A 13,475-nucleotide genomic window follows, 5' to 3' on the forward strand; every position below is an offset into this window, starting at 1 on the left:
GTGTGTGTGTGTGTGTGTGTGTGTGTGTCTCTCTCTATTGGCCCTTTCACACCGCCGAAAAATCTGAGCTAGAGCCAGTGTTTTGGTTTCACTCCGGGCTGCAAACACCGGTTCTACCCCAGCCCCAGTATTGAGCTGGGCTAGAGATGAGAACTGCCTGCACCAGCGGCCGGGGGAGGGATTATCCTGACCAACCAGACCAACTCAAACCTCATGCCCGCCTGGTCTGTCTCATTTTACCCCAAGCTGGAGTAAAGGAAACATCCTGAATTAATGGAAAATGTGTACATTTTACTGATGAATCATTTTAGATGCTTAGAGGGGAGCAAATGTAAAAAGTGTCTGCACTTTATCCCACTCTCCCCTATCATGAAACTAACTCCCCAAATGATATAGTTAAAAGAATTTTCTAGATTTGCGTTGACAGAGGCTTTAAAGCTGGGGTGGAGGATTTGGGGAGAAAATGGCAGTTGGGATAGAGTTTCGAATCCAAATACCTCAACCGCTCCACTTGTTCTCTTTGGTCCCTCCCCTATGGTCCCTCCCTGACACGCTCTACACCAACAAAGTCGTGCCAAAGTGAATGGACAGTCCCAACAGCCAATAAGAACAGAGAATCAGAGCCTCGCTCTGATTGGTCAAAGTGTACAGCTCATGTTAACTTTGACCAATCAAAAATCACATACTCCAGCTTTAAAGAGGTTTTGCCTTCAACTTTATTTTGCAACACACTACAGCTTAGATTTTGACCACAATATATTTCTATCAATTCAGTCAATTTAAAGTCATCTATACACTAAACAGGTAATGAAATGGCCACATAAATGTAGTATTAAGGGTAGTATTAGGATAACATTTCTGCAGGAATTAGTTTGTTTTTATTTCACACACACACACACACACACACACACACACACACACACACACACACACACACACGAGGAGAGTTATGTGATGTGTTTGAAGGAGGGACCACATCATATAGGGAAGTGACAAGTTCCTGGTTTGTCAGTTACTTAGAAAGAGTCGGCGTCAAACCACCAGAGCCTGAAACATGAATGTCGGACACATTTTGATCTGCTTCTTCGTCCTCAGTGAGTAGCCTACTCTCAATGTTATATTTCTATCGATCTATTGTCTTATTAAGTAACTTTTTGACCTTTTGAAGCCCCTGTAAACCAAATCCAGAAAATCATTCTAACTATGTTATTTGGGTCTATATAGTAAAAAAAAAAAAGCATTTCTCAAACAGATATTGTTAAAGGCTTATTTATTTTTTATCTTTATCAGATCACAGCGAATGTCATTCAAATAAGAAATATAGATTAAAAACAGTTTTTTTTTTCACCATTAACTTGTTCAATTAGGGGAAAATTATACATTTTAGTGAGTAAACATTTAGTGTTGGTCCTGAGGGTAAACCACCCCCACCTGTCTGCGAACCTCGTCCTCCACCTCAGCCAGCAGAAGAGAGTCAGAGTGGGACATGACTGCGCTCTCCTTCAGCCCTACATGGGGAAAATCAAATCATCATGTTAACATAAAGTGTACTGGTGAGCCTGCACGTACTAGTGTGGTAAGTGGCCTTTTTATAGTCAGTGTTTCTGATGCCACCTTGTGTTGAGTGTGTGTATTACAAGTCTTAACAAAATGCTTTGTTGTTCCTCAAAAATTACACCATAACAAATAATCATATCAAATTTCCAAATAATCGCAACTAGATTATTATATTTTTTTTCTTCAAAATTGTCCAGTCCTAAAACCTACTCATTATGCATGTTTGACGTGTTTTGCATGCATAACATTTGCCTTAACTGGTTAGCAGAATACAATAAGCCGAATGTTACCCTACCTTTGAGCAAACACTGTCGAACCTCCTCTGCTTCGTAGCGCATCCCTGTGCTGTTGATGAAGTTGAGAGGCAGATAGGGTTCAGGCAGCGGGTACTGGGTCTCTGTCCCATTCACCACTAGTGATGTGGGGCACCACATGTGATCAGGTACCTGGAAAAGAGAATTTTATTTAAAAAAAAATAAAAAAATATTGAATATGTTAAAACAATACAAACGCCAATATAAGCGTAATGAGCTGCACCGAGCCGCTCTGCTTGGTAGAAATGAGGAATAAGTAACATTTGTGTGATGATCCCCTGGCCTATATGTAGAACTGTCAGCATGTGTGTGTGTGTTAGAAATGTTGGAGGGGTGAGCTTAATGTGATTTCGATTACCATGTGTGTGACTCACCCTGCATGTGTGTGTAATTGTCAAAATAAAGACTTAACTTAACTTCTTTGATACATGAAAACATGGTACCTAGAAACTAAACATGCAACAAGCTAGTTTCACAATAACAACAGCAGCAGCAGATACAATCACAGGGTGTGTGCGGTGAAAACACTTCCTCTTCATCTTCCTGACTTTCTAAATTCACTCCAGCAAATTTTCAAATGCATGCAAAGTGCATGCATCACATGAGTGGTTTATATTGAAAAAGGAATTGAATGAACATAAAAATAGGGATGATGGGATACCATGGAAAGAAAATAAGAAAACATAGACTTGGTAAAAGATTCAATAAGATACATTAAAAAAGGTTTAAAGCCAAAAGTTTCAGCGGTGGTAATTTGAAGCTTAAAGGTGGAGTCAAAATCACTTTTTGACTAAATCAGTGAATATCTCCTCACGATCTGCTACCTGTCCGTACTGTGTGTGTGCTGAAACAAATCCAAGTGTTGATACACAGCCTGCTCAGCCTAACACCAGATTAATTTTTCAGCACACAAACAGTAGTACGGACAGATAGCAGATATTGAGGAGATATTCACTGATTTTGACAAAAAAGTGATTTGTGAACAAAATTTCTCCAAAATCGCCTTTAATGAGCAAAAACTCAGAAAGTTATTTGACTTGTTTACCTCATCTTAAATAGGCACCTCTGCCTTTGAAGCCATGAGCATGTAAATTACACTGGTTCACTTACATGTCAGACTATTTCAGTTATATAGGCTCACGCTGCTGTGTGGACCTACCTTGATCTCGCCCTTTGTGCCCATAATAATGGCCTCGTTGGGGAGCTTCACGGATGAAGAGCAGGTAAACACTGCCATCCTGTTCCTGGAGAACTTCAGGGTGACAACCACAGTCTCATCCACTCCTTTGTTATAACACACACACACACACACACACACACACACACACACACACACACACACACACACACACACACACACATATTACTCACATTAGAACATTTCATAAAGATATCATACAATTATATACATGAATTTTGCAACACGCTTTAACGGAATAGTTCAACAAAATAAATTTTATAGCTTTTTGCCTCACTTTCCGGGTCAAGAAAAGGTGACAGAAACCGTACCTGTAACTATTTGTGCATTTTTTTTATTTTTTAATGGGCAAAGGTCGCTCATCCAGGTTATCATAGCTCAAACACTGGTAGTCAAGGTGAGCAAGTCAAAGATAAACTTTATAAAAAATAAAAAATAAAAATTCTAAAAAACTATTCATTTACAAAAGTGCAACACCAATGGATTGATTGTAGCGCCTTCCCTGCAAACAAAATGATGAGTCAGTGAATTTTACAGCATTTTATGGGGAGGAAGTCTATACAAATGCAGGTATCTAGATCATAAAAAACCTTAACCTTTATTGTGCCCGTTAACACAAAAAATAATTAAAGTGATGTAGGTTAAAAGTGAAGTCTTATCGGACAAGGACACTCCTCCAACACACAGTTAAAGAGCAACAACTTTTTCTCTTATTTTTTAAGAATTTTTATGCTTTATTGACAGTGCAGAGAGACAGAGGTGAAATGGGGCAGAGAGGGGAGTGACATGCAGAGAACGACCGCGGGCGGGAATCGAACCCGGGTCTGCTGCTGGGCCCGGCCCGGGGGGGACGCCCTACCAACTGAGCTAAGGGCGCCCCCGAGAGCAACAACTTTACAAGCTCCAAATTTGAAACTTTTATCTTTTTGGGAACTGCAAACAGATGTATAAAACTGAGGTGAATGACTAACAATCTTGCTATTGTCAACCTTTGTGACGCATTTAAATAGTGAACATCTCACGAAAAAAACCTTACTAGTCTCATATGTGTTATCATTACCTGTCTCCGTACACACTCCAGTGGCCTGTATGCTCTCCGGCTTCTCTCCGTTGTACACCATACATATGAACTGCAGAGGGTAGATTCCCAGGTCTAGCATGGTTCCTCCTCCCAGCTCCTTCTGCATTGCTCTGGGGATGTGCATCAGCGGCACTCCAAACTCGGCCCGGACCATCTTCACCTCACCCACCACCTCGCCCCCCGACAGCAGCCGTCTGATCTCCACTGAGGCCGGGAAGAAGCGCGTCCACACCGCCTTAAGATTAGGGAAATTATAGGCAAAAAATGTGTGTTTTTTATCTTGGCTATGTATCGTGGGCTCATGTTTTTTGTATGGGTGGGATATGTTTGTATATACTGTATGTGTTGTGTTGTGTGTATATGCATGCTGGTTGCTGAAACACCTACATTTTCCTGCTGGGATGAATATAGTATATCTTATCTTATCTTATCTTATCTTATCTTATCTTTTATTGAAACCACGCCGTAGAACAACGTCTAACTCTGACAGCTCAGAATGATTTCAGGTTAAAAAGCGGGGAGGACTAAATGAAAGCGTTAATATAAAACAGAGAGAATATGTTCTTTTCTCTCCATACCTCCATTAAGAAGACATTGTTGGTCTTGGCAGAGTCCAGGATCAGCTTGACCTCCTTAGTGTTCATGGCCAGAGGTTTCTCACACAGAACATTCTTCTTGGCGTTCGTAAACAGCAGACAGGTCTTCAGATGGTAGGGGTGGATAACTCCAATATACACCACATCTAAACACACACACACACACACACACACACACACACACACACACACACACACACACACACAACCAGAGAAAACACAGAAAATGAGAAAACTGCTGTCGGTTGAACTGAAAAATGGAAAACAAATTAAAGATTCAACACAGGCAATCAGATTTGAACCAGGTATGACATAAACCCACCTATGTCTGGATCTCTGGCCAGCTCCTCATAGCTGCCGTATGCTCTGGAGATGTTGTGCTTCTTGGCAAAGTCCTGTGCATCCTCTAACTTGCGAGCTGCCACAGCCACAACCTGTCAATACAGTTTCAGAACAACATGTATTTCAACCTTCAAGAAAAGCTCAAAGTTACAATTTGTTGCCTTGTTTTGTTGCAATCTGTGGTCCATCCTGGCTGAAGGAGGACGTTGTTAGGGGCTGTCTGACTCCTAACTAACCTTTCTACAATATAGACTCAGTATTGCCATAATAATTAAATTAATCAATTTATTAAATGCTTGCTAATTTAGAATGTACAAAGGGGGAGAGCAGAGAGGTGACAGCCATTCCAACAACAAAAAAACTCAAGAGGATGACGTTTTTTGTTTTTTTGCTCAAAATAATAAGTTGGAAACAAGTAATTATTTAATCAAAAATGACATGCCCATGTAATACATATTTTACGGTAAAAACAAAAAAAAACAGTCAGTATGCAAATGTTGGAATTTCTGTACACTTTATATTTGCAATGTAAATAGACTCACTCGTGTCTGTTAGTTTATATTTAGCTGAGTAAAGCTGCAGGCTAAAGTTCCGCGGCACTTCACAGAACCTCAAAGTGATTAGGACCTGATTGCAACAGTGTGAATGAAACAGAAAGTACCGACAAAGAGAGTCTGCACGGAGCGAGAAGGCAAAGAAGCGCTAGAACACACTTTAAAACCCGGGCGTGTGTCTGTGCCATAGATAGTATGGTCGGTGCGCGCTGTTGCTAATAACCTGCTGATACCTGGTGGTGTTCAGGGAGAGACTTGAGAGCCACCGTGAAGTCATGGCTGATCTTCCCTGCGCTGCAGATTCCCCACCGTGTCGCTGCCATGTTGGAAACAGACTAGCAGAGCAGAGGAGGCGGGTGTACAGTGTGTAATGTGTGTGGTTTATGGACTATTACAGTACAGGTTGAGTCGGTGTGAGGTCACATGCAATGGCACATCTCCGCCACAAGATGGAGACGCAGGATTACACATCAGCCAGTGATGGTGCATAACGTAATATGATGTTGATGAAGCATTAACAGTGTATGAAGAATGATGATGATGATTTGAACATAATAAAAAGTTTTGACTACCACATAGATTAAATCTAAAGGTATATCTATCTATCTATCTATCTATCTATCTATCTATCTATCTATCTATCTATCTATCTATCTATCTATCTATCTATCTATCTATCTATCTATCTATCTATCTATCTATCTATCTATCTATCTATCTATCTATCTATCTATCTATCTATCTATCCATCCATCCATCCATCCATCCATCCATCCATCCATCCATCCATCCATCCATCCATCCATCCATCCATCCATCCATCCATCCATCTCATTGGCATATTAGTATTATCGTTGTAGATGGATAGCCTATGTTTCTCCATTCTTCTGTTATCACCAAGAGTGGTCAGAGGTCATCCCTGTTAAGAGCTGACATGTAAAGGGACATTTGGTCAAGGACTGATTGTTATCATTACATCGCCTGAAGCTGAATGGTCGATTTATTAAATATATTTTTAAGATGAGTAATAGGTTAAAGTTGTAGCACCAAATTCTTTTTTTTTAAGATTAGTTTTTTAGTTTATTCTACGTAGTTATGCATTACCTACTACATGATTTTATGTTGTCACTTGTCAAAAATATGTAGTAGGTAATGCATAACTATGTAGCAGTTACTACAATTTTGTGTACCTTATTGTAAAGTGTTACCGAATAAAGTGTGTAACTGTTAATAACTTCCTCACAAATGCTCCCTCCCTTTGAATAAATACTTTATATACGAATCGGCACTTTTCATTTACAAATGTAAAACAATGTTCTTTCATTAAAATTTGCCCTTTTACATTCTTGCTGAGTCCTGCATACAATTGTCCAGTTTTAATGAGACCAAAAGGTTGAGAACAAATATTAAATGCTCGGTGGCTGACTCATAAAGCCCTCTTCTCTGTGACAACCTTGAACAGCAGACAGTGCAACCTATTTTTATAAGAGCAACATGAATGTGTTTGTACTCCACTCACTACAGGGGTCAGACTTGACAGAACACTTTAATTCAAATGTGCCAATCAAAATCATCTCTAGCCCTTTTCAGCGTCTCCAGTATCTACAATGAAAACGAGTCTTTCACACTCAGTCTTTTATTGGATTTATCAATCACACTCTCCTCACAGTGACAGCTGGGTTTATCTTCAAAGGCCTGGGACTTGATGGTTACACACAAATGTTGTTGCTCTATTTGCTTACACTGGGATTTATCTGGTTTAAGACAGTTTTTCTGGCACGTATAGCTCTCTCTGTCCCTCTATCCCTGCGTTCCAAATCACATACTTTTTCTTTTTACTACACTACATACTAAAGTACAGAAGAGTTTTAGGGCCACAGGAGAGAAAAAAATCAGATAAAGATTTTTTTTTTATTATGTCAAGAATAAAGACGAAATACTCCAAAATGCTATTGGAGTTAGTGGGGCATTTATGTATTTTCAGCATACTTCAATTGTACGTGCATGTATTGGGACATCCTACATCTTTTTATGGCATACTAAATAGTAGGGAAGTATGGGGATTGGAACGCAGGGTGTGAGTGGGTTGAGATCTCAGGTGACTCAGCCCGGCTTTGGAGCGACGTCATTGGCTGTCCTGGCTGAAGGACACGCCCACCTGTCTCCTGATTTCATCCATGATCTCAGTCAGTAAGAGGGAGTCGGACAGAGGCATGCGAGGGCTCTCCTTCAGACCTGCAGATTAAGAGGAATATATTTTAAACATAGTTCAAATATTATATTTATTAATATTTGGTCCAAATCAGAAACAATAATTATTTCAACAAAATGTTCATTATTTGATTTATTTTTTTAATCACAGCGTGCCATGGGCTCTCCTTAAGTCCTGCCCATGAAGATGAGTTTTACAAGGAAAATCAGACGGAATGAAAGACATGTAACCACAGATAAATTATACACACAGTCATAATATAGTTTAAATTGCATTGTACATTTGCTTTTTTTGTGGATCGAAAAAATTATAACTTATTATATTCTCAATAAAACATATATAAATAAATAAATAACCATGTCAAGGCAGGGATGTAAATTGATATAGGGGGGTAAAACCAATAGTAGTGTACTATTGTGTAATCTAGAGGACGTTTCAAAGACTGATAACAGCATTGATTCTGACTCAATCAAGTATTCAGAGGCTCCGGGATAGCGTCCATTTCACTGACTTACAGTCTCTTTCTTTCCAACTTACCTCACCTACATGGCTGTGTTTGTGTTCATGCATTGATGCATATGTATATGTTCATTAGTGGGTCAGTGTGCCTGTATTAGCATCAATATATGAGTACTAAATAATAATGGATTGGATTTATATAGCGCTTTTCTAGGTATTCAAAGCACTTTACAGGGTTCCAGGTTCCACTCATACCGGTGGCAGAAGCATGGCGGCCATTCAGCGCCTACCGCCCCTCCGACCACCACCTCAAACATACAGCAGTCATACACAATCACACGAGGCAAGGTGGATGAATTGTCTTTGCCCAAGGACACAACAACCATGACACAAGTGGCAGGGCGGGAATCGAACCGCCAACCTTTCGATCATTGGCCGACCCGCTCTACCATCTGAGCCACAGTCGACCCAGAAGGTCATCACTTGGATTTTGTTCCCTGACTGTAAACCTGTATACCAGTGATTTTGGGTTCTTCAGAAAATGTTCATCTCACTGAAGACTCAACTTAGCTTTTACTGTCTTATGTGACGTACCTTTTATCAGACACTGCCTCACTTCCTCGGCCTCGTAGCGCAGTCCGGTGCTGTTGTCGAAATTCAGAGGCATGCAGGGTTCAGGCAGAGGGAACTCCGTCTGCTTATCATTCACTATGAGTGCGGTGGGGCAATGCATGGGCCCGGGAATCTACGAGTTGGAGAGGAATATGTTTTTTAGGTTAAAGAGGGAGTCAGTGATTTTGGAAAAAGTTTTATTGTCATAATGAATTGTTGTCTGAATCGGTGAATATTTCCTCACGATCTGCAACCTGTCCGTACTGTGTGCGCGATGTAAAAATGTGGTGTTAATACAGAGCCTAGGCCATTTGAACTTGTATGTACACAGAGGGTATGTCAACAAAGGAGGGCCACCGTAGCTAGCAACACACCTGTTTACAGAGCCTAGACTGTGTATCAACAATGGCTTTTGAGAGTACACACAGTATGGACAGGTAGCAATTGTGAGGAGATATTCACTGATTTTGTCAAAGAATAATTTTGAAAATAAGCATTCTCAAGAATCGTTGACTGCACCTTTAATACATTTCTAATAGACAAACCTTTCTCTGTTAAGAAGGTGATGATGAAAAAATCAAGTGGATCCCAGTTTCATTAGTAACCATGTCAAAGTCATAGAGAGGGAAAAAAATGCAAATTTGCTGAAAAACTAATTAGCAATCGACTCAGCCGGTCTCTTTGCATGTCTCAATCATTTCTTAATTAAGTCAAATGTTCCTGTACAAGGCGAGCGTGGTATACTTTAATGGAGCCCTTGGTGCCGGCGATGACAGCGTCGTTTGGAAGTCGAGCAGCGATTGAAAAGGCACAGAAGGCCATCCTGTTACCAGAGAACTTCATCACCACGACTACCGACTCATCCACTCCTGAAAAATAATTTAAAAAATACATCTTTAATGTAATTCATTTAATTTAGTGTAATTATTTATTTAAAAAGAAAATCTCCTTTTTTTGTATTTTCCTAAGTGTTTTTTTTGTTGTATTTTAAACCTTTTAATGAAAAATAATATCAAGATATTTTTTTTTTTATTGAAAAATTTAAAAGTTAATCATTTAGAAAAAAGTCAAATGAATGATGAAAATGCTGCCGTTGACAGCAGTTCAATTCCCTTTCAAGTTCTATGGTTGGGTTCACTTCAGGTCATTTCAATGCATATTTTATATCAGGAAAACTTAATTAGGTCAAAATCAGTTCAATGCTATTCAGCTTTACTGGCATGACTTTTTGAATGTAAAAGAGGGAGAGAGAAAAAGAGAGAGAGAGAGAGAAAGAGAGAGGAAAAAAGGAATTTTCATTAAATTGTCAAATATGCTACATAAAAGGTATAAGGAAAAGATAAGAACTTATTCATTACATTAATAGTGTGGCGGTCTTACATTGAAGCGTATCTGACTAGGAGACATTCTGTTACATATTCCCCTGCCACGTTTTACTGTATTACTGTATGTATTCTCCAGGGAGGATTTGGATTAGTCTGACGTTTAACAGATAAGTCTGGGGGATTTTCTGTGTGAGGAAAGGAATTCTGCCCCGGAGGTGTTTACAACTTGGACAGTTAATAAAGAAAGTGATTTAGTGTCTGAGTTTCTTCATTGTTTATTTGTGTGTGTGTGTGTGTGTGTGTGTGTGTGTGTTTGTCCCTGTGTGTGTGTGTGTGTGTGTGTGTGTCTGTGTTTCTCCCTCCCTGTCACTCTAAAATATATATTTTTTTGTCTATTTTTCTTTATAGTGAGCTGTTTATAGGCGAGACAGTGCAGGGGATTTGGGGTCTACATTCCTAACTTAAAATAATGTTCATATTACAATTTATTTTTAAATTGCTTGAATTAATATGTAAATTACCGAATCCTCAGAATAGTGCTGAGAATTATTATGTGAATTTTAGTTGGGATAAGTGCTTTAGAAGTTGAGATTTTTGCTTCAGAGTATTGAAAAAAAAATGATGTTGAGATAATGGCCATTGAATATGGTTGTATAGAAAAAATTACAGACAGAAAACAAACAAAGGTATAGTTAAAGAGAGCTAAAAATGCCAAAATTGACCAGAGCTTGAAAAAATTGTATAGTTCCCTGCTGTGTTTGTGATCACTGATTTGTACTGTGTGGTTAATGATCCTTATCTAGGCTACATGTCACTTCTGCTGCATGAAACACACACACACACACACACACACACACACACACACACACACACACACACACACACACACACACACACACACACACACACACACACACACACACACACACACACACACACACACGCACACACACACACCCACACTGCTGAATCATACCTGTCTCAAGCCTAACCCCTGTGGCCTGTATGGACTCTGGCCTCTCTCCGTTGAACACCATGAGCACAAACTGCAGACAGTACACCCCTATGTCCAGCAGGGCTCCTCCTCCCAGCTCCTTCTCCACCGAGCGAGGGATGTGCAGCTGAGGGGAACCGAAGTACGCTTTGACCAGCTTCAGGTCCCCCACTGCGCCCTCCGCAAGCAGCCTCCGCACCTCAGTGTGCACCGGGAAACACCGGGACCAGATAGCCTGAGACGGGACAGAAAAGCAGACACACTTAGTGCCACTGCAACAGCTAACATTTTAAAGCTATAGTGTGTAACTTTTTCATAAACAGTATGTATGGATGTTGGTTATCTTCAAGTTGTTGTTGTTGCAGTTGGTTGACCTAAAGTCGATGAAGCTCTACTAACCCTCTCTGTATTTCTCAGTATGGCAGCGTTTACAAACTGTAAAACATCCCAAGAAATGTTTCAGTTGTTGATTTTACTGCTAAGAAAAAAAACCTAGGCCTGCAGCAGAAGTTATTAAATCCATCCACGATCAATGAAGGCTTACCCCATCTAGATGTGCCGACAGTGTTGTTATAATTACTCAGAATTCCTCATGGGGTGACAGAAGTTACCCACTATAGCTTTAATACTAGAGCACATGATATAACCACAGCTCTCCACTCACTTCACCTCCCATGAGTACTGGGGCAGATGTGCCGGTCAAACACGACCTGACAAGATGTTTTCCTGTACCATGCCACACAAATATTCCCAGGACATACAGGGTTTTGCTTCTGACATCAATCTCCCGTGTTTTAAAATGTCTGCACTCATGGAACTGGAATGCTACTACTCCTGACCCACAAGGCAATGGCATATGAATTGCAAACTGTAACGTACGCAATGCGGCATTAAAGTATGTGACAGGCCAAAGCAATAGTTAAGATGTATTGGAAAATGTTGCATTGCTAAGTTAACAAATTGTGCCATGTCTTTAAGATGTGGAACGTTCAGTCAGGGAGTGTTCTAGCTTTGTGACATTCACGAGTGATTTAACACTTAAACACATACTGTATATGTCTACTACGCCTTTGCAATAGTAACTGCTACAATTTGTGTTCAGATTATGTGAATGCTATTTAAAAAAAAAAAAAAATCATCACCACTTTGAATGTTAAAGGCCTACTTCACCGGTTTGAATATGAAGGTGTATTGAATTCTGAGATCCTATGTAGTATAAATGTGCGAAAAAAATTGAAATCGGTTCATCCTAGCCTGAGAAAAGGCAGAAAGAGTGTTTTTTTTAACCCTATATTTCTCTTTCTCGTGACATCACAGAAAGAGAAATATAGGGTTAAAAAAAACACTCTTTCTGCCTTTTCTCAGGCTAGGATGAACCGATTTTAATTTTTTTTGCACATTTATACTAGGATCTCAAAATTCAATACACCTTCATATTCAAACCGGTGAAGTAGGCCTTTAAGCATATTTCCAAAAATACCAAACAAAGTGTATTACGGCATCGTAAACAACATATTTTTTCCACATTTGAAATTGACATGATATTAAAGTGGAAGAATGTTTGTTGAGATTATTACTTTCCAGTTTTCATCTCCAAACATACCTCAACATTTTTGTGTGATGTTAGCACCAAAACCTACACCTACAGATAACACAAATATTTCAACGTGTTCCTCAGGCAAAGATCTACATCGATACCTCCGCTTGAACCTTACCTCCATCAGGAAGACATTGTTCTTCTTGGCTGCAGCGACCAGGTCTTTCACTTGTCTGGAGTTCATAGCAAACGGTTTCTCACACAACACGTTCTTCCCGGCCTCCAGAAACAGCAAACCAACTTTCCAGTGCTCTGTGTGCAGCACTCCAAGGTACACAATGTCTGTGTGGGGGGAAACAATATGTTTTAGGCTCAAATGTATCTATTTATACTCAGTCTACATTGTTATGCACTTATTTTGAACACTTTCAATTTCTTCAGTTTACTGCGTATTGCACATATTTTAAATAATGTTCCCCATATTGCACATTTCAATTGATTTACTTTGTCATACCGTTTGGTTTTGCCTTACCTTTTGCACTATTTAGAAACAATGTATTGTATGTATTATTTATCTTATCTTATTTTATCCTTTTGTTCTTTCTGGCACATATTGCAAAAATGTACAATAAAGTTGACTTGATTGACATTCCAAATACAACTCAACATTATCTGTGCCTGTGCATCCAGTCCA

At 39.6% G+C, this 13,475-nt stretch overlaps 2 protein-coding genes across 2 annotated transcripts in view; both read right to left on the reverse strand.

Annotated features, from left to right (window-relative positions):
- Positions 1-722: 722 nt before the first annotated feature.
- LOC307254496 (trans-1,2-dihydrobenzene-1,2-diol dehydrogenase-like) lies at positions 723-6,008 on the reverse strand. The gene is made up of 7 exons (XM_080032894.1): positions 5,876-6,008; positions 5,069-5,180; positions 4,729-4,892; positions 4,130-4,385; positions 3,031-3,155; positions 1,853-2,003; positions 723-1,508 (listed from the first exon to the last, which is right to left on the reverse strand). Exons 1-7 carry the CDS (start codon positions 5,963-5,965, stop codon positions 1,399-1,401), a joined length of 1,008 nt encoding a protein of 335 aa, XP_079889020.1. The 5' UTR covers positions 5,966-6,008; the 3' UTR covers positions 723-1,398.
- A 1,759-nt stretch (positions 6,009-7,767) lies between these two features.
- dhdh.1 (dihydrodiol dehydrogenase, tandem duplicate 1) overlaps positions 7,768-13,475 on the reverse strand; it is a gene marked incomplete at both ends in the record, with an annotated part of 6,355 nt that continues 647 nt past the window's right edge. Inside the window, 5 exons of the mRNA XM_080032907.1 lie at positions 7,768-7,877; positions 8,908-9,058; positions 9,670-9,794; positions 11,227-11,479; positions 12,960-13,123. Coding sequence (XP_079889033.1) covers positions 7,768-7,877; positions 8,908-9,058; positions 9,670-9,794; positions 11,227-11,479; positions 12,960-13,123 — 803 coding nt within the window. The remainder of the gene's footprint in view (positions 7,878-8,907; positions 9,059-9,669; positions 9,795-11,226; positions 11,480-12,959; positions 13,124-13,475) is intronic.

This window comes from Ammodytes marinus (genome assembly GCF_949987685.1).
Source record: "Ammodytes marinus genome assembly, chromosome: 1".
Taxonomy (NCBI): Eukaryota; Metazoa; Chordata; class Actinopteri; order Uranoscopiformes; family Ammodytidae; genus Ammodytes; species Ammodytes marinus.